The sequence below is a fragment of the Adiantum capillus-veneris genome, chromosome 4 (assembly GCF_014529385.1).
Source record: "Adiantum capillus-veneris isolate H3 chromosome 4, ASM1452938v2, whole genome shotgun sequence".
Classification (NCBI taxonomy): domain Eukaryota; kingdom Viridiplantae; phylum Streptophyta; class Polypodiopsida; order Polypodiales; family Pteridaceae; genus Adiantum; species Adiantum capillus-veneris.
In genome coordinates this window covers 19,664,300-19,691,035 of record NC_140934.1, presented here as the reverse complement: position 1 = coordinate 19,691,035, position 26,736 = coordinate 19,664,300, and the positions used below count along the sequence as shown (strand labels likewise).

Here is a 26,736-nt window from a genome sequence, read left to right as displayed (position 1 = left end):
CAGATGTGGGTAAAGACAGTATTGCAACATGTACATTGCAGTCTGAAATTCTGACTGTCGCTCAATCAGATCAACTGGAATCGGCCTACCCATTCTAAACTAAAAATAAAAAGCATGTCAATCAAAGAAGGTGATAAGTTGTCATGTCTGCCATAGTTTGAATGAAAAAAGAAGAAGACATTGTTGTAGCCAATTTCCAACGTTATGTGACAAAGACAGTGAACAAAACAATGAAATGATGATGGCAGAAGGTCACAGCTATACCTTCTTTTTTTTTTTCAAAAAATAATATTTTCTCAACCTTGGTGGATGTCTTGAACAAACGTTATAACCTAATGCAGTTGTTGTCTTGTGATGTTTAATATAGAAATGTTCTAAGTTTCTAGCTTTATGTATGTTGGTACTGGTTGCTAAAGTGGTAATTTCAAAATTGTCCTCAAAAGGACTATGTGCCTGCATGTCCGCTTGCATTCTCCTTGGGGGATTGCGCTTGTGCTGGCCGACGCATTTATGGATGTTATTTGTAACTCCGATATACCTCCTATCGTTTTTCGTGCAGCGTATACTGTAGACTATGTATTCTTGCCGCGACGCAGCTTTTTCTGGGGGGGAAGGCCGATGCTTGTCTCTGGTTGTTGATGAGTGTCTAAATCTGCAGTCCATGCAGATTGGTTAGGTAAATAAAAAAATGACAGTACTACGGAGAAATGAATGGAAGCTAGTGATACTTGTTATCCATACTTGCCTTGGTCTGTCGCAATTGGCTCGTATGGGGAGGCTGGTTGTCTGTAATTTACTGCCTTGTGTTTATTGTAGTGCCATGCTACCTTCTGGATTGTGATAGGTGGGTTAGTTGCATCGTGCGTGTGGTTTGCCGAAGTCATGAAATTTGTCAAGATAGCGGCACAGTTGTCTTGAGTTGCTTTCGAAAGTTCAGCCAAATCAATGTTGTAACCAAACCGCAGCTGCTCCATCGTGTACAGTGTAACTCCTTCAGTTTTTGTGTCGAGGAGTTGTTGTGCTTCAACATTATGGAACATAATCTCATCATCCTCGTACTGGATGTCAAGCTCTTCAAGTATTTGCTTCATGAGACCTGCAGGATGTAGGAGCAAGCTTGTTAGCGCGACTTAAAAAGTATGGAACCCCTCAATATACGCATGGGGTTTCTCGCTTGCTGAGTTTGCCAATCTCATCTGCTTAGTCGTGAGGTAAAATCTCTTAGGTTGTATCGCTGGTTGCGTTTCCTTCACGTTGTTCGTGTATTGCTTAAAGAGCTGCACAGTAAGATTAGTGATTGATTTGCATGTGTATACACAGGCAGATGTAAGATCAGAGAAGCGTGCAAAATGTACCGTGTTGTGATCCATTGTTTGATTCAGTTTCCTGCACGTAAAAAAAAATTATTTTGATGACCTCTTACAGTATTTCTGAAGCATAAGATCCGCCAAACATTTAAACACAAATGAATGAAGTGAAAAAGGGAAGAGCAGTAAATTTACAGAAGGTGGATCAGAGTGAGCAGGGGTGATAGGGAAGGTGTCTCAGCAGTGCAACATATTGAACATGAGAAGTCCACAAAAGAGAAAACAACACAAGGCTTTCTCCCCCTACTCTTGCGGTGTATATCCCATGACCAGTGTATTCTAAGCGACGCCATTCCCATCAGTCAATGCACCATATTTGGCGTATACATCTTCCGAGGCAAAGTCAAGCACAACTTCTTTCCTGTATTGCTCATTGGCCTTGCTCTTGTTGCACACATCCCACAATGAGTGCATTCCCAAGATTCAACATAAGAAAATAGACTAGATCTTTCTTCTGTGGGGCGAATCCTGCAATCAATGCATTCCAAGAGTCCACACTTTGGATAGCCTCGCTTTGCATCTGTTCAAAAAAGCCGAGGGCTTTTGCCCATCTCTGCATCTCCCAAAATGCAACATGCCTTCAACATGCAAGCTTAAGTGATTGCAGCTAGAGAGACGTGCTCGTTTCATATACAAAGAAGTGCTCGCTTCGCATCAGCTGAAAATACTCTAGAGCTTGCTTGCTTCGCCGATGGTCAGCGCATCCCACAACCAGCGCATTCCAAGAGTGAACATTCCTATTAGCAAGCTGAAAACGGCCTGAGATTTCGCATCAATTGAAAATATTCTAGAGCTCGCTTGCTTCCCTCATGTTCTGCACATCTCGCAACCAATGCCTTCCAAGAGTCAACGCTGCAGATAGGAATCTGAAAACAGCACAAGGCTTCTCGCCCTACTCTTGCGGTGTATATCCCATGACCAGTGTATTCCAAGCGACGCCATTCCCATCAGTCAATGCACCATATTTGGCGTATACATCTTCCGAGGCAAAGTCAAGCACAACTTCTTTCCTGTATTGCTTATTGGCCTTGCTCTTGTTGCACAAATCCCACAATGAGTGCATTCCCAAGATTCAACATAAGAAAATAGACTAGATCTTTCTCATGTGGGGCAAATCTTGCAATCAATGTATTCCAAGAGTCCACACTTTGGATAGCCTCGCTTTGCATTTGTTCAAAAAAGCCGAGGGCTTTTGCCCATCTCTGCATCTTCCAAAATGCGACATGCCTTCAACATGCAAGCTTAGGTGATTGCAGCTAGAGAGACGTGCTCATTTCATATACAAAGAAGTGCTCGCTTTGCATCAACTGAAAATACTCTAGAGCTTGCTTGCTTTGCCGATCGCCAGCGCCTCCCACAACCAGCGCATTCCAAGAGTCAACATTCCTGTTAGGAAGCTGAAAACGGCCTGAGATTTCGCATCATTTGAAAATATTCTAGAGCTCGCTCGCTTCCCTCATGTTCTACACATCTCGCAACCAGTGCCTTCCAAGAGTCAACACTCCGGATAGGAAGCTGAAAACAGGACAAGGCTTTCTCCCCCTACTCTTGCGGTGTATATCCCATGACCAGTGTATTCCAAGCGACGCCATTCCCATCAGTCAATGCACCATATTTGGCGTATACATATTTCGAGGCAAAGTCAAGCACAACTTCTTTCCTATATTGCTCATTGGCCTTGCTCTTGTTGCACACATCTCACAATGATTGCATTCCCAAGATTCAACATAAGAAAATAGACTAGATCTTTCTCCTGTGGGGCGAATCCTGCAATCAATGCATTCCAAGAGTCCACACTTTGGATAGCCTCGCTTTGCATCTGTTCAAAAAAGCCGAGGGCTTTTGCCCATCTCTGCATCTTCCAAAATGCGACATGCCTTCAAGATGCAAGCTTAGGTGATTGCAGCTAGAGAGACGTGCTCGTTTCATATACAAAGAAGTACTCGCTTCGCATCAGTTGAAAATACTCTAGAGCTTCCTTGCTTCGCCGATGGTCAGCGCATCCCACAACCAATGCATTCCAAGAGTCAACATTCCTGTTAGGAAGCTGAAAACAGCCTGAAGCTTTCGCATCAATTGAAAATATTCTAGAGCTCGCTCGCTTCCCTTGTGTTCTGCAAATCCCGCAACCAGTGCCTTCCAAGGAAGCTGAAAACAGCACAAGGCTATCTCGCCCTACTCTTGCGGTGTATATCACATGACCAGTGTATTTCAAGCGACGCCATTTTCCCATCAGTCTGTTCAGTCTGTTCTTTTCTATTGGCACGTGGGTGCCCGTCTTGTGACAGCAAGGGGGGCTTTTGCCCATCTTAGCATCCTCCAAATTGCCACATGCCTTCAAGATGCAAGCAGAGGTGATTGCATCTACAGAGATGCGCTTGCAGAACACCATGGAGAAATCATCACTTTTTTGAAACACAACACATTTGACAAGAATATCGACCAAGATTGTGCCAAGCATGACATGTTTTTTAATCAGACTCTAGCCAACAATAATAGGCTGATTCTATGTGCTCATATCAACCTGTTGTGTAGAGCAACATGTCTTCAAGATGCATGCGCAGGTGATTGCATCCAGAGAGGGGTCCTCGCTTCGCATCTACCGAAAACAGACTAGAGCTTTTCCCTGTTGGGGGAATCCTGCAATCAGTGCATTGTAAGAGTCCACACTCCGGTTAGCCTTGCTTTGCATGTGTTCAAAACAGCCCAGGGATTTTGCCCATCTTTGCATCTTCAAAATTGCAACATGCCTTCAAGATGCAAGCATAGGTGATTGCATCTGGAGAGACGTGCTCGTTTCATATACAAAGATGTGCTCATTTTGCATCAACTGAAAATACTCCATAGCTTGCTAGCTTCCCTGATGTTCGATGCATGCCACAACCACTGCATTCCAAGAGTCAATACTCTTGATAGGAAGCTGAAAACAGCCTAAAGCTTTCGCATCAGCTGCAAATTCTAGAGCTTGCTCGCTTCCTTGATATTCGACAAAAGAAGGCCGATTCGAATATGCTGATGAGGCAAATAGTGACATTGTTGACCTTCTACTGCTGGAATGAATAGGGAGGAGCTTGGCCTACAGACTCTATGCTACTGAAGAATGCTCTCGCCATGTCGACGATGTAGGTTGCTTTCATGTGAACAAGTAAAAGGTGCCAGAACAATAGCTAGATGGGCGTTGCCACTTCCAACACCATAGATGGGTGTTGCCACTCCCAGCACCATAGATCAGAGGATGAGTCGAAGGCAGTAGGGTCCGCTTTTGATGGTTCCATTAAAGCTTGCGCGAGCAAGTACTTTTAACTTTTGGCTCCATTGCTTTCTCTTATTTGACTTCATATGTGAGTAGAAGCTGCTAATTAACCTCCTAATAAGTTGCTTAAGCATAGGGTAAATGCGAGCTATTTTGGAGCACAGAAGAAAAGCATGGAAAGAGAAGGGTAATCTGTAGACCCACATCCAACAATGCTTGTTACCTCCTAATAAGTTTCTTTAGCGTAGCGTAAATGCGAGCTATTTTGGAGCACAGAAGAAAAGCATGGAAAGAGAAGGGTAATTTGTAGACCCACATCCAGCAATGCTTGTAACTTCCTGTAGTACTAGCTAGAAAGAAGTCGCATCCTCCTGTAGCAATTACTCCTGTGAGTATGTGTGTGCAGAAATTATAACGTGTTGCGATGAGTTTTGGTAATTCGACTACAGATCAGACCAACTGATCCTCGATTGAAATTTGGTATCTTCTACTTCAGTAGCACTAGTAGAACATACCTCTACCATGGGTTGATCGCACGAAATATCTGAGCTTTGGGAGTGCTCATCACGTCGGCAAGCATCCGAAGTACTCTCCAGCTTCATGATCTGCGAAATATTACTAGGGTTTGAAAGATCTTCGATACTCCTTTCCTGTTCTGTCCGGTTTGCTGCTACGCGAGCATATTGCGGGGAAAAGAAATGGTGTGAATCTTGAGAATTAGGCATGGGACCTACTGTATATCATTTCCATGAACATTGAAGGATGGCCGAGGGCATAGGGTTGTTGAATTTAGAAAGAAGTCGCAGCCTCCTGTAGCAATTACTCATGTGAGTATGTGTGTGCGGAAATTATAACGTGTTGCGATGAGTTTTGGTGATTCGACTACAGATCAGACCAACTGATCCTTGATTGAAATCTGATATCTTCTGCTTCAGCAGCACTAGTAGAACATACCTCTGCCATGGGTTGATCACACGAAATATCTGAGCTTTGAGAGTGCTCATCACGTCGGCAAGCATCCGAAGTACTCTCCAGCTTCATGATCTACGAAATATTACCAGGGTTTGAAAGATCTTCGATACTCCTTTCCTGTTCTGTTCGGTTTGCTGCTACGCGGGCATATTGCGGGGAAAAGAACTGGTGTGAATCTTGAGAATTAGGCATGGGACCTGTTGTATATCATTTCCATGAACATTGAAGGATGGCCGAGGGCACAGGGTTGTTGAATTTGCATGAGCTATACTTGGAGCGGTACAATGCTGGTCATAACTAGTAGAGCCTGTAGAAATGAACTAAGTAAGGTAGTTGAGGCCTCACTGCAAAAGAAGGTCGATTCCAATATGCCGATGAGGCAAACAGTGACATTGTCGACCTTCTATTGCTGGAATGAATAGGGAGGAGCTTGGCCTACAATCTCTATGCTACTGAAGAATGCTCTCTCTCTCTCTCTCTCTCTCTCTCTCTCTCTCTCTCTCTCTCTCTCTCTCTCTCTCTCTCTCAAATAGTGGCCAGAGACAAACCTGCAGACAAAGCTCCGAGCTGCTTCTGGAACTTGCGAACTGCTTGTGGAGAAGATCGAATTGCTGCTGAGAGCCTTCTCTCTCGCTCTCAAACCAGTGGCCAGAGACAAACCTGCAGACAAAGCTCCGAGCTGCCTCTAGAAACCTGCGAACTGCTCATGGAGAAGACCGAATTGCTGCTGAGAGTTGGCAGTTGGTAGATTTTGACGGCGTAGTTCTTTTTAGAGCTTTTCATCGCAGTGGTTTTTTTAATAAAAGAGCATCCAGGAAAAGCTCCAAGCTGCTTCTGGAACTTGCGAATTGCTTGTGGAGAAGATATTCGGAATTGCTGCTGAGAGCCTTCTCTCTCGCTCTCAAACCAGTGGCCAGAGACAAACCTGCAGACAAAGCTCCGAGCTGCTTCTAGAAACCTGCGAACTACTCATGGAGAAGACCGAATTGCTGCTGAGAGTTAGTTGGTAGATTTTGACGGCGTAGTTCTTTCTAGAGCTTTTCATCGCAGTGGTTTTTTTAATAAAAGAGCATCCACGTGGGTTACTGAGAGGCCAGGGATCTAAAATTGCTTCCTATGCTAACGAAGTAATGAAGTTTATTTATGATATAGAGAAGCTTTATCCTTCTTAATTTATATTATAAAGTATTAAAAAATTAGATTAATTTGCCTTCCACTAATCTATGGGGTTTAAGGGTAATTACCTTAATTAGTTCATTTAAAGTTTTCTCTCTTAGTGAATTTGATAAGAATCTCTCTAAAGCTAAAGAGAAAATGATAGTCTTTGAGTTCGAAGGAAATTGTGAGAAGAACCGAGCCTTTTATAGGCTTTCTTGATAAGCGACACCTGTGCTTAGGCACCCCCCTATTTCCCAAGCAGATCCTAACTAAAATCGGGTGCCTCCTGATGCTAAAATAGCTTGAAGCATGGACTGGAATCATCTCCTAGCACCTGCTAGCTTGAGCATGAAGTTTTATTTATATTTCCTGCTTTAACTAGAATTATCTGTCCCATGCGACAAATTTTTTGCTATGGCATGTGAATATCTTCTAGTCCACATGATATAATATCTACTAGGGTTTCCAATTATTTATTTAATTAAACTAATCATGAAAACTTTCACAGGTGATTCAATGGCGATTTCTATCTAAGTTTCATTCAGAAAGTTTGTACCTAAAGTAATATCGTGCTTAATATTTTGATTTGAAGTTGGTTATATGCAGGAATTTTTATATTCTTTTGAGGTAGCGGTGATGTTGACGAACCTATCAAATATTTGAATGGTGGAGGCATATCGTTGGTGAGACCCCAAAATATTAAATGGCGGAAAATGTAGCCATGAAATAGAACAATGCAAGAAATGGTTACGTGGTCGGTGTCCATGAGGATATGTCCAAGGAGCACGCCGCTGTGAAGGAAATCTGCATTGAAGAAAACCATTGTCAGGTAATTGATTGCATAGTTTCTATAGGGAATGAGCTGAAGGACTCAAACAAATAAAATATCTAACCATTGTGAGAGCATTTTATTGGTAGGCTAGAACATCCTTGGGGTTGGAATGTTCAGTATTTTGAGATGACATCTTTCTGCCACACGGGAGAACATGATTTATGCCAAGCTTGGGGCAAAATCTTGTTTTATGAAGAGGATGGCTTTCTTTGACATCGTCACCCCTTGAGATTTGTGACCAGTTATTGCGTAAGCCATCACCAAAGGGAATGTGCTTTCGTGGAACCATTTGCAATTGATTGCCCTAGTAGCGTGCTTTGTCCTTCGTACAATCATGGTGGCGCTAGTGGAAAGTAGCAGTACTTCTATAGCAACAACGTGACATGTGCAATCACACGAATAACACAATATTTGGCAAGTAGAGCCGTTCGTTGCACCTATAGCCAAGTTAATGCTCTTTGTAATCATACATCTAGCACCAATCACAATATTGTCCATCTCATGGAAAGCCTTATCCAGGAGCCATTGCTGCGCCACTGGCTCGTCAAGAGCGTTGGTTTTGAGTGAAATAGCGACTATATAGGCGAGAAACATTTTTGTAGAATCAAGTTGTTGTCATTATAAACATCCTCCCTGTGTGTGCATATTAGCATAGTTGAGTGGTCAATTGTTCTTAGGAGTTCGGGCTCATCAATTACACATTGCAACAACGTCTCTGCTATCTGCTGCTCTGTTGGTTGCCTGACACGGATCGTGTCCAAGAACCGAATGTATGTGGGGTCTGTGACATGGCAAACTGAGAAGGTCATGTTGTGGCTGGTGGTTGTGCAATGATGTATGTCGAGTTTGTATGTTGCATACATGGCATAATGGTCCCTGATGGTGGCACACTTGAGGCAGCTACACCAAATCCCCAAAAAGTAGGATAAGCTTCTAATAGAATGGGTCAAGTTGTGTTTCGTTACTAATGTTATGTTGAAGATTGAACTTGTTAGCATCGATATCTCATCTATGATAATGACGTTGGCACCATGTATGGTGACAAATCTTTTGTTTATGGGATGTATTGCTTGTGAAAAATATTGTTTAGACAATGGAATCTTGAACTAATAGTGAATTGTTGTTGCCAGCCTGTTGAGACGGGCAGCACTGCTCCAGTGGATGCAGCGAGGATAACACTCTTATTATCTCTTATGAACCTTGAGGTGAAGAATTTAATGAGGAATGTCTTTCCACACCTTGGCATGCCTGTAACGACATGTAGGCAGTTGCTCAGGCTTGAAATTTGATCGAACATTCTTTGTTGTTGTGAGGTTAGAACTGCATTGTCGGTCTCATGGAAGTCATGCAGTAGTTTCAGCATTCTAGTACGGCTTTGGGATGCTGTTGGATCAATTGGGTGATCCATTGTACAAGTGAGTGGATTTTCACAAGCGAGGATGAATTTTTGTTTTACGAGGTTTAAAGTGTGTCATGTATTTTCAGAGACGAGCTTGTTGCGTTGGGTGTGCTCCTTTATATACATCTCCCCAAGTCTTTGTCATTGAGAATCATCCCATGGATTTTGCACTCTAAAAAGTATGAAGTGGATGTGTTGTTTGAGGAAAGTAGCTCCACCTCATTCCTAAAGGGAAGTTTTTGCAACAAGAAGTTGAAGGAGAATCCATTTGTTTGATGGCCTGGATCGTATTTTGTAAACCTAACGAGGTGATGTTTCTTTGCGATGGCGTCATTGTATACATCACGGAAGCTCTCTATAGGACCATGTTCATGTGGCTGAAGGATTTTATATTTTTTGTGGTACTCATAGGATGTGATACTTTCAAGATTCAATGGCCTTGCACAATATTATAGTCTAGTTGCGAGATAGCAACCTTTGCCGAAGCGATGGTGGAGAGGAGTCGATGTACTCAACTCGCTCACTCCTTGTGATGATTGGTATCTTAAGTCGGTTGACTACTGCCTCTGTTGCAGAAATTGGCTTCCACAAAACAGAGGCTGTTTTTTAGTCGAAGCTTTGACCTCGTCCAAGCTGTGAAGTCCGAGCCTTGCTGCATCATATGTGGAGAGGTTGAGTTTTCCAAGGGGTTCTAGTTTCATTGCATACTTCATAAGGTAATGTGATAGAGATGTATTTGTGACTCTTTGAAGATTCATGTGTGCCTTCCATAGGAGCAGGACAGTGAGATGGTAGGGACAACATTTTGGTGTTTGTACCTAGGACGGTAGTACAACCATTAGCGATGCAGGCATCCATAATTGGAGTTGTGTTGTATTGTGGTTCAAACGGAAAGCCGTATTTGCACACTTTACCTTATCCCATGACTTTGCAAGAGTCTCTGTATTTGTGTATTTGTTTTGTTACAACAGGATTCTGCAGCTCGGTGTCGAAGTTGTCTTGTGATTCTACTGGTATGTATGCAGCGATCTCGTTCGTCACTTAAAACAATTATCCTTGGATATCCACAATATGAAATGCACATGCAATGAGCCCCGATTCTACACCTCGTAGCGCGCCATGTGATGCTCTACATGCCCGAGTATGTTGCTTTCGTTCAATGATGTGTCTGTTCATAAAATTGTGCAAGCACTGGTGAAATAGCGCCAACACTCAACAGTGCAATAGTTCCACTTGAAGTTTGGATTGTAGCGTTGAGTAAGTTTCTCAATTTTTGATGACCTCTTGCTATCTTGTTTGGGAAACCTCATCAGCAGTGAATGTCAAGAACAAATGTGGTAGTCCCCATGTGTCCACCATTGTTATGAGGTCTCTCAAGTTCCGTTGATGCCACAAAGGAGTACCTGGCATTGTGGACAGGAGATTGTATCAAACAATATTCTTTATTGTATGATGGGTAGATGCATTGTTGTGTATTTGTTTGTAACTATCAATATCCCTTTGTAAGAATGTACTATTTGTGGAGATTACAATCATGATAGTGAAGGGGATCGGGGAGCACCACAGACGGAGAGTGTGAGAGAGAGAAGGAGACACACACACGATGTGGGTGGGGAGACTCCAAAGAGTGAGCAGCCCCCTATACACTTATGCTATGTATAAGGTATACAAGTCAGTGGGCGCCCAGACTCTGGGCGACCAGGCAAGGCACAGGCGCCTATACCCCAACAACCTCCCACTTAAAGGCGACTGTGCCTTTAAGCAAGAGAACCTAGTCTAAAGACTACAAAAGGTGAGAGAAAACTGCTCTCAATCGATGCCCACTGGCTGGCTGTGATCGTGTGCATCCGGCTGTCCTGCTCCCGTGTAAGTCCATACACCACCAGACGTACCGCACACGTACTGCAAGTATGTACGCAATACCTGCATATCTCCCTCGTGCACTATGCCATCATCAATCAACAAACGACTGAAAACCCCAACTGCAAATGCTCCCATTGCAGCTGCGATATCCGGTCTCAAGATCAACATCTCATACATGAGACCACCGAATGCCGATGCAATGCTAGCGGGCCCTGCTAGCTCTACGAAGCATGCATCAACATATATATCCCTGGCAATAGGCATCTCTGACTGAAAAGGCATGTCAGCCACATGCATCTCCTGACTGTCCACAAAAGACGCATCAACCTGTCGTGCAACCTCAGAGCAAACCATGTGTGGAATCCTCGACACACAATAAATAACTGCTGCTGCAGAAAATTCAGCGTTCAGAATTTTAAAATTCTGATATGACGAGCGCGTCCGGAGCGTGCCAAAACCTCAAGGTAGATTCCTGGATCACATGTATCTGAGTCCGGGTGTGAAAGCTATGCCAAAAACCTCCGTTTTGACCCAAAAACGCAGCAAAAACTGCCAAAAGAGGGTTGAAAAATGCAGCTCCGCAACCGTAGCTCGAATGAAGTTTTTGATGGCTCGAATGGCTTCGAAAGGGGGGTAAAACACCAAGACGCCTGGTGGAAACGCTCTCGGAAAGCTGAATTTGCCGATGCCGAAGTCGAAACCCTGTTTGCACTCTTGAAAGTGCGCGCGCACGCGATTTCGGGAATGAAACTGGCTCTTCACTGTTGTCGTGACTGTGCACACACGCGCTCACTCCGCACCTACGCTCTGATACCAATTGAAGGGGATCGGGGAGCACCACAGACGGAGAGTGAGAGAGAGAGAGAAGGAGACATGCACACGATGTGGGTGGGGAGACTCCAAAGAGTGAGCAGCCCCCTATACACTTATGCTATGTATAAGGTATACAAGTCAGTGGGCGCCCAGACTCTGGGCGGCCGGGCAAGGCACAGGCGCCTATACCCCAACAGATAGCTTGTTTCAATTGGTACATCATGAGTAACATGGCTTGTATAATGTGTACACAGAAAAGAAACTTCCTGTCCTCATTCTTATATATTCGTGGAAGTCCATTCACCTTTTTCTGCGAGAAAGAGGAAAAGGAATATCCCTGATTCGAATGTGATAGCGCCTCTGATTCATAGCTTGGCCAATTGTAATGAAAGTTGATTATCCGCTCACTCAGATGAGCAATATCACGTATTTGTATGGAACCAAACTCATGTTTGTCTTTTTTACTAAATGAAACTCTCTTTATTGTGGTGAACAAATTTTGCAAAATGATGATTTCACATTCTGCCTCTGCTTGTTGCATTAGCTCAAACGGATCGTTCTCCCAGTGGTCCCTTACGATATTCTGTATAAGCGATGCCAACAGAACACAAATAGACATCCTCTTGTTTGGCTACTTAGCGATGCACCGGTACTTCTTGAGAATTAGGTTGTTGTTTATGTTGTATGCTAGCATTGCTGCTAGTGGCGTGTTTTCAAGGAGTGAAGCCGAGTGACACATGCCTTGCTTTGTCGACTAACAGATCAGTGGATTTTCAAGTAACGACCTTCTATCAAGCAAACCTTTTGCAGCCGTAGTCATTGTTCTCGTGACGCTAACCGTGATGTCGATAACATTAAGGAGCTGCACAATTAGTTGATTTGTGTTTAGGATGGCTTGTATGTAGTCGAGCTGCAAGATGACAACACTGCTTGTTCTTGGACTTTTTAGGCAAGTGGGACAACAAGTCCAATTTTTTGTGACATCATACATTGCAACTATTTGGAATAGGGTTAAGTTTGCCAACTTCGTACGTGATGGTTATGGCTCTTGTATTGGATCTCTTTCTTCCTTTTTGTGGCATTCCCTCCCGGTGAAGTCAAGCATGATGTTCCAAGGGTGAAGGTCATTGTGAATAACACCGTGGTCACGTGCAAATGCCAAAGCTTGCACTAGTGTATGAATCAAAGACAAAGCATGATTGATGATGTGCCTGCATTGCCGTAACTCCAGTTTTTGCGATTTTCATCACCCATGGCAATTACAATTTCATTGATGCTTCCAGAAGGTGCAGGTACACACTCCATCAAATCGCCAAGGGAAGGCCCATTGAAGTAAGGGAATATAAGTACCCATGGTGATTGGTAAGTATGTGCAAGGGCACGCACGATACCTCGATGGTTGAGGTCAACACTACTCTTGATTGCAAACGACTTGAACCGTTTCTTTGCTCAACCTTTGAATTATTTACAGCAATACACATTGGTAGAAAAAAGGAAAGAAATCCCTTCGATTCTGCATTCATAAATGTCTCCATATGAGCCAAACCGTTTTTTGAATATACAAACTAAACATGGAAGCTCTGTTATCTCCAAGGATCTCTTTCTGTAAGTTCTTGCCAAAGGTGTTTTGTGTGTCAATGTTCCTTGCCCATGTGGATTTTTACTTCTCAATCTTCCAAAAATTATAGCAACGTTGTAATTTCTCCATTTGTATGCCCTTTGGCAAGTCGTCTCTCAGGTTCGTGGCACATTTTGGCATGTCTCCAACAATACTAAGGAGAAGGTGTTGCATATTGCCAATATCGATGCCCTCGAACTTCCAGGCTGTTGAGCGAACCACTTCAGAGAGCAAGGCTTGCATGCATTGCTCATCTTGCAAGGTTGATGTTATTTTATCCAACACAAGGGAATCCACTACCCGCACTAACTGTGTGCGTAACCGCTTCTTTAATTGCACCGATTGCTTTGGAAGCATTCTACCTACAAGCAAGGAAATGACATCATGATGTGTTGGCAAAGAAAATATCACTTCAAAGTTCAAACGTGAAGCTATATTTTTTCAGCAATGACAAGTATCGTATCAATAGGGAGAAGGGAATCAAAATCAAGAAATTAGTATCTACAATCACATTTTGCCAATGAAATCAAACATCTTATAAACCAGTGCAGTATGTTGCGTTTGGATCCATGATCGTTACCTTACAAAGGGACTCTACATATGAGCTATGGGGAAGCGCACTTGTTTTACATGGGATAGCACAGCAAGTGCAACGAATGATGAGAATCATGCTCCTACAAGGCTGCCTAACAGAAATTGGTTTAGTGGAGCACGATGACATGGGAAACCAAATTGATGGCCAATGTGTGGTAAGGGAGCCGATCTTTGGAGTGGATAGGTTACACCATGGAATTGTGTATGGTGTTTGCATTCACAAACAAGAGGATGATCAAAGTGTATATGAATGGGAGTTCACGACATTTCCAATCGAAAGACGATCGATGTCGATGCAATCAGGTTTTTGGAGAGTCATAGAGCCCCTTGCATCTACTCTACAACATAAATAAACTCAAATGTACAATTCATGACGGGGGCATTTTGAAACAATAGAAAGGCCAAAGTGTATGTGAATGGGAAACCTTGGAATTTCCAATCAAAAAGATGATTGATGTTGACGTAATCAGGTTCTGGGAGAGTCATACATGCCTCTACATCTACTCTACAACAGAAATAAATTCAACTTTACAATTTAGGACGGGTGAATTTACAAACGAGATGACACCCGAACTATATGTGAATGAAAGACCACGACATTTCCAATCAAAAAGACGATTGATGTCGAAGTAATCAGTTTTTTGGAGCAAGCCTTAGCATCTACTCAACAATAGAAGTAAACTTTAGTTTTCAATTCAATAGCAATGTGTACGCCTATTAACTGATATGCGTACAGGAGAGACCACTAATCTTGCAACGACAAATTCATAGTATCGAAGAGTAGACGAGCAATCTATTGAGCCCTGAACTTGCAACGACAACATCACATTATTGCATAATGGATGAGCAATCTACACCACCAAATAATGGCAGAGTTTGAAGGAAATATGCCATGTTCAAAAAAGAAAAACCAAACATTATAAGTTCATTGAGAATAGGGCAATGTTTGTTTGAAATATAGCGTGCAGCTAGGCATGACGCACGTGGAAAATGCTAGTGTTTTCTGTAGGTACATTGTGCACAAAATGCTTGTGTACAGTGGGTTTTTCTTTGAAAAACCATACATAAGTATAGTGTGGAGTTGGCACAGTTCTCCACATTGTTTATAATTCCGTAGGGAATGTGTTGTTCCCCCGTTGCTTTTATCCCCTTTAGTGTTGAAGGGGGCCTTATGCTTTTCCTCTAGTGTTAGAGGGACTAGTTCTTTTTTTGTAAAATCAAGAAAATGACAAGAATTTGTTACCTTTGATTTGTTCCATATGATGCAAGGAACACTGGAAGTTGACATGAGTCCAACGTTTAGATTCTTTATGTGCGGAGCAGGTACGGGTGCGTTATTGTTGATACACATCATAAGAAGATTCGAGGTTGGGTTTTTGTTCTATAACTTCCATCATAAACGACAAGGGAATGGTTTGCTTTGTGGGCATCGGGGCCTCGAAATAAGGCGACGACGACACATATAGCCAACATCATGACTAATGTCGAATAGTCTATGACCCCTTCTTTGCAAGAATCTTACAATTGAGCTACTTCAATTGTTTCCTTTCTACATTCATAACACTTGCTCGGTCGCTGTACATTGCCACGATTTTAGGTGTTACTTCTCCTCCACTCTTGCCTCTATACTTGCTCGATCGACTACACATAGCCATGATTGGGAATGTTATTCCTCTGTAGTTAGACATGTAGTTCCCTTGTATTCTTGTGGATAGTCAAAGTCGGTTTGCTCACGGCCTCGGCAATGAATTGCATATTAGACCAATGTAATGCATAGGTAAAACCTATGCCTTTGAGGTCCACTGCCCCTGCTACTTGCTCAATCGACTACACATAACCACGATTAGGAATGTTATTCCTCTTCCCCTCGTAGCCATGATGGCAAGCATCAATCGGGCTTAGCCACGATGATAGGAAGATTTGCTAGTTCTCTCTCTCTCTCTCTCTCTCTCTCTCTCTCTCTCTCTCTCTCTCTCTCCACTAAATGTGCTCCAAGAGACAACATTTCGGACAGGATGCTTTGCTAGGTTCTCTCTCTCTCTCTCTCTCTCTCTCTCTCTCTCTCTCTCTCTCTCTCTCTCCACTTCGGTGAGAACAATTTCCTTTATAAATTCAATTTATTTAGAAATCTTAACTTTGTTATTAATTAACACAATAAATCGAAGCTTCGTGAACGACTGTAACAAACAGTGCAAAGCTTCGTGCTCCATCGCAAGGCTTCAAAAAACAGGGAGCTTCATGCCCCAAGGAACAGTGCAGAGCCCAACGAACATGGAACAACATAGAGCCCAATGCACATCTTCATGCTCCACGAACCAGCGCATACGGATTCCTAGCTCTTCTTGACTCTTTTTCCACACACACATATGCACACACAAAATATTGATGCAATTTACCTCATAGCACTCCAAACCCTATGCTGCATGAAAGCGTGTACTCCAAACCCTCAGTTGCACGAAAGCCCATGCGCCAATACCTTCTCTCTCTCTCTCTCACACACACACACACACACACACACCCACACACCCCAGTCGACGGCATAATGGGTTCGTTATATGTTTCACTGCAGCAAATTCGGGCCAGTGCCTTCACATGCTTTCTTTTCGGGCCAATCCTTTCACACGCTGTTTTTTATACCATTGCTTTTCCCACTCTACTTATACATCGTCGCTTTTGCCACTTCTGCCCAATGAAGGGAAGCCAAGTGGAGTGCCTCTCCTCGCAACGTCTCCGAAAACGATATTATACAATCAAGGTAAAAGTTGTGAGTGTGGCATGTAACTCGTACGATCTACTAAATCGCCACCATTGATTGATAATAGTGAGACCCGGCATGCCTGGGTTCAAAACGCGCCAATGTACACAACATAGTACTAGGCTAGTGTGCCGCAGGCTTTTTCGAAATTACAGAACACCGTTGTTGAAAAAATGATCGTTTTCAAGGCGGGCAAAATGGCTTCCTTTAGGAGGTCTGGCGGCAATGGAGATGGCTTGCCCAACCCACCAGCCACGGATATTGTTCCAAGTGCAGGAGAAGGCTGAGAAGGTGAGAGGAAGCTTGGGCCCTTGCCGGCAGAGCAGAATCGAAGTCAAATTTAGAACGCTTCAAGCAACATCCTGTTTCTCCACATGATCTCCGTACGTTCAATTATTTGGCATACGTGAGCGAACACACACGAGAGAGAGAGAGAGAGAGAGAGAGAGAGAGAGAGAGAGAGAGGTGTTTCTAGAGAATCGTCAAATGGACGCCTCAGTGATGACATATTTGGTTCAATTCCGCTTGAAGTGGGAGCCAATGCTTAACGAGGGTCATTTACAGCCCTGGTTTGCTTCATTGCAAGATTTGAAGGCCGGTTACACATGCTGATTTGATTTACTTTTCCTAAGTTTCCTGTAGGCATAGAGGTTTATACATTCAACCATTAGTTGATGGGCAAGGTTAAGGTGCATAAAACTACTAAAATGGGTGAAGGAGAGCAATTTGAGCTCGCTGTTGGTCCCCTGATGTTGTGTTCAGCATGCCTGCAGGCACTTGTTGAACTTTAGCAGAGCTGCTGGGAAAATTAAACTTTTGGCCAATTTAGAGAATGCAAACATGTGGGAAAGCAAGTGTATATGGAGAGAGGGGTGGCATTCTCATGTTACCAGCGAGACACAGTCACTGCTGGCCCGATACATCACAATTGGATCTATTGGTAGCTTTCAGAGCTCTCATAATGGACATGGTTTTTCTGGAGGCTTTATTTAAATGTTCTCAAGGTTTTGCCTTTGTGGTACCATTGTCTATGTCGTCCTATTGTTATAGACCAAACTGCTTATCATGTCGGGTGTGTTTACAATAAGTTTTTTTTTGTCTGGGTCTGTAACAAATCCTTGCTTGATGAATAATGAGTTTTGATAAGTCATACCCTCAACTTTGTAATTCACATGGTATGCTGTTTGCTTTGAGTGTGCTATGTTCAACTTGCTAAAATGTCATGGAATTGCTGACTATTGTCTTACTTTTGTCCTTGGGTTTCGATTGATTCAAGTCATGCTTTTGCAGGATGGAGTTCAGCGATACTTATAAACATAGTGGTCCCTGTGCCTTTTCACCTGATGCTCGGTTTCTTGCAGTTGCAAGTGACTATCGGCTTGTCATTCGTGATGTAGAGTCACTTAAGGTGTGTGAAGCTGACAAGAATGTTGAAACTTCTTGAAAATGTTGATAGCTATAACAGAAAAAGCCACTTCTTTTATGTCTGTATTTTACAAGTGTGCTTTTTTAATGTATGTAGTGTATGTATGTGTGCACACTCATTAATGTCCATAAGTCACATAGTACACCTGATCAAACTTGTGTTGCTGTTAAATTATCAAAGTTTAGAAACCCAAAGATGGCCGAAACTACAAAACAACTTGCTTGGTAATGTCTTCTAACACTTTCATCAGTGAGGCAAGTTTCTTGATAAAGTGAAGATTACTTTAACAACTATACCTCAAGAGAAACATTGACGCACCTCACCCAAGCACATAGAATGTCAAGGTTAGTTCTTTAAGATAGTTGTGTGTCTATGCACACTCAAGAATGAGCCAAGAGAGAGTGAATGCTTTGTGATATTCATATTCAAATGAGAGGCTTTGTGCTCATCACTAAGCGTGGAATCTTTGGTCTTCTTGATTTACCTCCAACATGATTATGTAAAGATTATGGTACATCCTCAAGCCCAATTGCATAAGCTGTTTTACACTTAAGCAAAACTGGTGACTAGCACCCGCTAAAGAGGAGACAATTGAGATTTTATCATCACTTGATGTAGGTACTTAGCCTATATCTCATGGTTCGGCCATTTGGGCCTTGCATGTAGACTTTAGCCTATATTTATTACTAGGTTATTTTGGTCACTTTCATGATGACATGGCATGCCACATTCTTATTAGCCATGTCCAATGCTGTCTTTGTGTGTCTCTTTTGTCCAAGTCACCCTAGTATGCACTTGTCTAGGCACTTTGGGTCATATCAAAGTGGCCTTTGTCGTCATTTTGTATCAAATCTCATTATTGACTAATTCAATTATTAATTTAGAATTAACTATAGGTATTTCTCTAGGGTTGTTGGAGAGGCTTGCATCGGCGTTGCATGATTGTGTCGATGTCCTCCATGGTGAGAGTCTGTACAAGTTGTCTCCCATGTCTCACCAACATAGAATTGATCCTCTACTGCAACCTCCTGCGTGTACACACACACACAGACACACACACATGGGTGCATGCATAACATGCAAGTAAAAGTATTCGATCTCAAATCAATGCATCAAGCTCAGCCCCATAACATAAACTAACACCTTATCACATCACTTTGCCCATATGAGACTCATGCAAACAACTGTAACACAAAAAGGAAGCCACCTTATTCATACTTTCTCGTACAATTCGGGTTGACTAACCATACATCTCCATATAAGTTTATGGACATCAAACACTTGAAATCAACTCACCAAAACAAACCATAAATCATACTTGAACCACTCATCAAACTCACGACGTTATATGGTACTTCCCCTTGGTAGCATCCCTACACGCATAGGCAATTCCTTACAACGGTTAATAACTTGCACTCATGAAGTGATACCAGTGATCTAAATACATTTATCAGCAAGCTTAATCAACATTTTGATTTGGTTAAGTGGATTCGAACTTCGTTCATCGATGAATCTATGGAATTTTGAGGAAGTACTTCTTTAGAGTCATATTATCAACACTTCTTGACCCTTGTCAAGTATGCTCTAGCGGGAATGACTTAAGAAGTCAAAGTGGCACGGTTACACAATCCTTTGAAGACTAGGCTTCAAAGTCTTGGTTTGACAAAATTTTGTAGATATTCTTGATGTGGGTAAACCCATTGAACTTGAATTATCTAATAGTGGGAAGCGGAAGCAAGAGCCTCCTCTTGTTCGTGAGATAAACAAGGATCTGGAAACTCTCAACAAACAAGGGAGAACTTATTGCGTGTGAAGGCTAGGCGGCGAGATCATCTATGCTATACTTGCCTTGACCTTGACCATCAATCCAAAGATTGCTCATTCAATAACTAAGCTTTATAGGGCTAGTAGATAATCATGCGCCCAAAAATCTGACCCAAACCGTAATTTCAAGAATTTTAGACCTAGACCACTTGCAGCTCAACAAAACTTCAATCAGAATCAACGACCTCCTCATAATCAAGGGCATTTTAAACAAGGAAACCTCTCCCTCTCTCTCTCTCTCTCTCTCTCTCTCTATATATATATATATATATATATATATATATCGCCGAGCTGCTCAGTCTCGCCACAACTTGCATGCTCTATTCTCATCTATTTCATCACACTTCTTTTGGCTAGAGGCTATTTGTGCTGCTAGTTGCAGGGCTTGTTAACCCTAATTTTGCCCTTTGTCATGCCTGAGTCCTTTGCTTGACCTAGCCGGCTTGCCCACAACCTGCCCGCCCCTACTTGCTACAGCCACCGGATTTTCAACCTTGTTTGGGTTGTCTTTACCCCGCAACACATGCAATGGTGTCATTCGTCTCTAACTCTATTGGTTGCTGCCCTTCCCATCTTGGTTGGTTGCTCGGACATTCAAAGCATTAGGTTTCATGAATGGACTCCTCCGTGTAGTGTAGACGAGACCACTTGGAGGGGCCTCCCAGTCGTGCTTCAGCGAGACCTAAAGTGCACAAGCAAAGGACCCTAGGGCCTATATCGAGTCACAGCTATTAGTCTTCATGGAGGTGGAGAAGTTGCTCAACCTTGAAATTTTTTGATCCTGGCTGTTGAGCAGGTTTGCTTTTCTTTATTTACCTACTTGTTTTCTTTGTTTTGTTCTAGTATTGGTAGCTTGCATCTCCTTGCTCTAGTTTATGTGTGTATGTAGAGTTTGGTTTTGTGTAACAAACTTGGACACTCCAAGTCAAGAATCAACCGCGACAGCACCAAATAACCACTTCAAAACAATTCATAGATCACAATAGATTTGCACTGGCCCGGCGGAGTTCCGTGCCTAGAGATATTGGCCCCAAAGATTGGCGCCCCTTTCGGTATTTCTTTTTGTATTAATCAATCATCAAAGTACAAGAGAGCGGTTAGGGTTTCACTCTCAGACTCTGCGTCCAGATGCTCTGAGAAGTGAGGCCCTCACCACTAATTTAAAGGTTACAAGGGATGCCCAAAAGCAGAGCCCCAAAAGCTTTTAAAATCAAAAGCATCAGTTCTCTCTCTCTCTTAAAGAGTCTTTTCTTTTTTTTTTAATAAAAAAAAGCAAAAGCAAAATTCGCGTTGCTCATCATTTTCCACAAAAAAAATAAAATAAAAAAATCCGCTTCCGCGATTTCCGGAAATTAGGGTTTCTGGCAGAAATTAGGGTTTCTGCTGTCCTCCACGTCATCACTTTGTGACATACCCCCCTCTTGAAAGCATTGTAATCGACCGCGATTACGCCTGCAAAACCGACAAAAGCCATAAACCGTCTTAGCAGACACTGACTGTTAGTACCTACGTACTAGGAACGCACATCTAGCACATGTACAAAATCGACAGTCACATCACACGACATCACAAGACATCACCAGACATCACATGACATTCAACATTCATTCGGATCTTAGACCATGATTTATCGGCAATGTAGCTAGCAATCACATCTAGGTCCAATCGGGACCTCATCGATGTCCGATTGACTAACCCCTATTGCAACCATGTCTATTCGAGATCAATCAGACCAAAATGTTGCAGTCATTTCGTCTATCAGTTCCTGCACTCACAAGAAGTCAAGAACAAATCAGTATCATAATCAGGAATTCCATTTCATAAAGTCATCCAGCAGAATACTGTCAGCTCTCAGTATCCCTGAAGCTCAAAGAGACATCAGTGACTTTAGTATCAAAATCGAGGCATCTGTTGACAAAGGAGCGGAGTAACTCCCCTCTTGTGCATCCCACTGCACCAGATCTTCGGCCAAGCTGAGTTTCTGGGTTCCGTTTGGAGTAGACTATGCTAAACCAAAACATCGAGGTAAAGTTTCACAATCCGAGGAGTATCTGCTAGGTCCTCCTCCTCCATCCACTTCGCATCAAATGCAGGAAAGTTCTTGAACTTAACCAAGAACCGCCTTCAGACTTTACCTTTCTTCGTATCATTATGTGCCAAAATGTGTTCAGGAACAAGGATTTCCTCGTTTTCTTCCACTTTGGGTTGCTCATCAGGCTCCCCATCATCAGGCACATCACCTTTAAAAGGTTTCAAGAGATTCACATGAAATGCATTGTGAATCCTCCAAGTATCTGGCAGTTTCAGTTGGAAGGAGACTTCATTTATCTTTTCAGTAATCTGGAAAGGGCCGTAGTATCGCATACTAAGCTTTGGAAAAAGCCTCTCCTTTCCCTTGTTCTTTCGTAGGCGTGCCTTCTCAAAACGTAAGAGCACCCAATCATCCTCCTTCAATTTCATGTCGCGATGATGGCGATCCGCTGCCTTTTTCTGTCGTTCTTGAGACTTCTACAAAGTCTCGCGAACCTTGGCAAAAGCCGTATCCAGATCTCGCGTATATTCATCCTCTTCAAAGATCCTATCTTTCGTGCTCAGGAAGGATGGAACCTTCGCAGCAGTTTCAACAATCTCTCATGGCGTCTTCCCCGTCGAAGAGTGTATCGTGTTATTGTAGGCAAATTCCACCAAAGGTAAGTTCTTTTCCCATTGAGTCTTCTGATGCGCGATACAAGACTTCAATAAATCTAAAATCACTGAATTGGCAATCTCAGATTGCCCGTCTGCAAGTGGAACGATGACGAGAACTGCAACCGCGTGCCAATGTTCTCCCAAATTGCCTTCCAAAACAAACTCATAAATCTGGGGTCTCTGTCGGAGACAATCGTCTCAGGCGTGCCATGTAATCGGAAAATCATCGTGATCATTCTGTATTCTCGGGAGGAAAAAAAAATGAAATCCATTTCAATATTTTCCCAGGGGCGAGTGGGTATGGGTAAAGGCTGTAACAATCCCTGTGCCTTATGCCTGTCAAACTTGACCTTCTGGCATACCAAGCAACTGCGCACAAACTCTTCCACATCCTTCTTCAGTCTCCGCCAAAAGAAATCTCTCTCTACCCCTTTCATGGTGGTAGCAATGCCGCGGTGACCCGTAAAAGGTGGACAGTGGCAATCAGTCATAACCTTTTCCCTCAACGGCTGTGTAACTCACAACATAGTCTTTTTCATCAAGTAGCCTTCCCGAAGGGTGTATCCAGCTACTGTCTCCCCATCCCGTATCCGTGTGAAAATATCTGCAAAACCTGTATCTGTGGCATACTGATCGACCATATCCTCGAAGCTCCTATGATGTATCGTGGAAATAGCCAGAACCAACGGTTTTCGAGACAAAGCATCTGCCACCACATTCTTCTGTCCCTGCACATGGACAATCTGGAAGTGGAACTGTGACAAGATGTTCACCCACCGTATCTGCTTTTCCGAAAGCTGCTTCTGTGACAAGAAGTAGCGCAAACTCTGATGGTCTGTAAAGACAATAAAATCCGCTTCGAGTAGGTAATGCCGCCACTGAGTAAGAGCGTGGATAACCGCCAAAAGCTCTTTCCCATAGATCTGTGCTGTCATCTCCGGCCTAGAGAACAAACGGCTCTCGTAAGCTATGACATGGCCTTCTTGCATCAAGATCGTACCCAGACTACGACCACAAGCATCACAATATACTTCAAATGACTTCTGTAAGTCCGGCAAATTCAAAATATGGTCCTGTAGTCAATTTCTCTTTCAATGTCTGAAAGGCAGTCACCTCTGTGGGTCCCCATGAAAAAGGTACTCCTTTCTGTGTCAAGGTATGCAAAGGGGAAGCAACCTCTGCAAACTTTCGTATGAACCGCCTGTAGTACGAACACAGTCCCAAGAAGCTTCTAGCTTCATGGACATTCCTCAAATCGGGCCAATCACGGATAGTCTCTATCTTGGCCGGATCCATTTGCACTCCTGCGGCTGACACAATGTGTCCCAAAAAGTGTATCTCTGGTAGGAAAAATTCACTTTTCTTAGCATTAATCACTAATGTGTGATCTCGTAATGCCTGAAAGACTTGAAGCAGATGATCTCTGTGTTCTGCCTCATTCTTGGAGAAAACAATGATGTCGTCAAAGAAAGTGCAAACAAATAGTCTGTACTCTCGAAAAATCCTATCCATCATCCGGTTAAATGTCGCAGGAGCATTGGTTAAGCCAAAAGGCATCACCAAAAACTCAAATAACCCAAAAGTCGTCCGAAAAGCTGTCTTGTAGACATCTCCTGGTGCTATCCTGATCTGATGATATCCACTCTTCAAGTCAATCCTGCTAAAGCACGAGGATCCCTTTAACCTGTCGAGTATATCATCGATCCTAGGAATCGGAAATCTGTTCTTGATGGTGATTTCGTTGAGAGTGCTATAATCGATGCACATTCTCCAAGATCCGTCTTTCTTCAAAACCAACAACATTGGAGAGCAATACGGTGAAGTACTAGGCTGGACAAGACCCTTTTCCAAGAGGTCTTTCACTGAGTTCATAATCTTTTCATTTTGTACTCGGCTCACACGATAAGGTGGCCGATTCGGTGGCGTGCTTCCAGATATCAGATCAATGGTATGATCTTCAAGCCCTCTCAAAAGCAATCGGCATAAGCGTGGAGAAAAAAAAATCTTGGCGTTCTTTTCTTCAGGTCAAAACATATTCAACCTTTATCCATCGTTCAGTTCTCCCAAAAGAATGAGTAAGAAAACTGAAGTTCATCAAGTACAATCTCTAAACCCTTCATTTATCAAAGTGGCTTTCTCGGCCCGGTAGTCAACCACGGCGTAGTTCTTGTGGTACCAAGGGATCCCGAGTAGAACGTCACTCACGTGCCCTGAACACCCCTGTCATTGCAAACGAAGTTTGCCAATGCTCGGTGTAATGGCAACATCCCATCCGGGTGCTAGTCGAACTACCTCCGCCTGTGGCGTCAGTCTGTCGGGCGTAGTTCCAAATCGAGCCACCAATTCCAAGTGAAAAGAAGTTGGCCTTGGCTCCTTCAAAAGAGCTTCCTGATCCTTCACTTTGCCCCGAAAGCGGCAAAGTTTGTACTTTCATTCATTAGATTCGGTGCAGGTCCCATGCCATGTGGTACCAGTTCTGCTTTTCTATCTGCCTTTTCTGCCACATTCCTCAGCTGCTCTCAAACTCTTAGGCCTGTCGTCGTCTTTATCATTCTGTTCTTTCTGTGCCTTTTTAGGGCACTTCGCGGAGATATGTCCAGTTTCCCCGCATCCAAAGCACTTCCCCTCTCTGATGAAGCGAGCTCTCTCCTCAGGAGTAAGCTTGGGTCGTGCATCCTTTTTTTTCTCTTGGTTGCTCTTTCTTTTTCTACTTTCATTCCCAGAAGTCTGTCCGGTTCGTTGTGTCGTGACCTCGTCTGTGGGGTAGGTCAAACTGCCAGAGTGAATGGCAAAGCCCCGCTTCGCATGACTCATCAACTCCTGAATAGAAGCTGACTTCTGTTCCAAGCAGTGATCTCGGATCTCTGTAGGTAGACCCAAGGTAAACCGCTCAATCTGTTCTCTGAATGAGATCTTCTTGAATGAAGAGGCGGGTAGAAAAGAGCTCCTGAATCTTTCACAATAAGAATTCACTGTATCGCTCTTGGTCATCCGGAGATGGTTCCAAGTAGCTCGTATATCTCGCTCAAACTCTTGAGTCAACCAAGAAGAAATAAAAAGCCTCTTGAATTTCAGCCATGTAACTGGCACAGTCTTGCTTAATAGAAGCGTGGACCACCAAGTACGAGCATTCCCCTTAAAGTAAGAGGCAGCTCTCCGAATCTTGGAGTGCTCTGAATAGCGTCCTCCCGCGAAAGCGATGTCAAATTGCTGTATAAAAGACAAAGCCTTCAAAGCATCTGAGTATCCTGAAAAGTATCAAACTTGATCGAGTGGCCACCTTCCTTAAACTCTCGGACTTTCTTGCTTTTATCTTCGAGAAAGTCATACTGGTTGGCTTTGTAAAATTTCTTCTTGTTCGCATAAAACTTTCTGTCATCGGAATCTGAGCTGTCTGTAGACGAGTCCTCAGTAGAACTGTTAGTCTCTGGGCGAGATGTAGCCTTCTTTGCCTTTTTCTTGCCCGTTTCGAAGCTTTGTGTCTTGCTTCGCTTTTTACTTTTTTCTGTCTTCTTCGCTCTAATCCGAGGAGCTAGAAGAACTGTCAGAAGAAGAAGAAGAAGAACTGGGTACTCCTTCAAATCGAACACGCTTCTTCCGTTTCTTTGCTTTGTCGAATGTCGACTGACGACCCAAATATCCCGGGAAGTCAGTACCTTTGTTCTGCTTTTTGCCGTGCTTTTTGCCTTTCTTTTGCACGTCGAAAAGCTAAGCAATCCGTGCATCAACCACGTTCTCCAGTTCCTTCTCCGTATATTTCTTGGAGGCAGAAGGTTTCTTGAGAGCGGGTTTCGGGAGTGGTGTTGTGGTTCTCTGCCACTCCATCTGTACCTCTTTCAAAGAGGTCTTGAAAGAGGTCTAGTTCATATATTTTGCCATCTTCGGGTCCTTGGCAAAATTGAGCATCATCTTTGTTGCATCGCCAATCAATTGACGACGCTCCATCTCTCTTTGCTCCGCCTGAGTAGGCAGAGGCGGGCCATACTCTCTATCAGAATCTTCGTTGTGATCCCAGCCCGCATCTCCAAATGCAGAGGGAGTCGACTGATCATTGCCTGAAGCCATAGGTGCCACGGAAAATTTTTTTCGGGGATCGGATTTCCCGTGAAAGAGAAATCGGCCGTGCTCTGATACCACTGTAACAAACTTGGACACTCCAAGTCAAGAATCAACC

At 43.2% G+C, this 26,736-nt stretch overlaps 1 protein-coding gene across 2 annotated transcripts in view; it reads left to right on the top strand.

Annotated features, from left to right (window-relative positions):
- The first annotated feature begins 16,759 nt into the window (after positions 1 to 16,759).
- LOC147458820 (Transducin/WD40 repeat-like superfamily protein) overlaps positions 16,760 to 26,736 on the top strand; it is a 44,412-nt gene continuing 34,435 nt past the window's right edge. The window contains exons 1-2 of one of the 2 annotated variants that reach the window (XM_086510252.1): positions 16,760 to 17,007; positions 17,915 to 18,032. In XM_086510252.1, the coding sequence (XP_086366378.1) occupies positions 17,916 to 18,032 (117 nt within the window). In that variant the 5' untranslated portion in view covers positions 16,760 to 17,007; position 17,915. The remainder of the gene's footprint in view (positions 17,008 to 17,914; positions 18,033 to 26,736) is intronic. The other variant, XM_086510253.1, reaches the window with a different exon arrangement.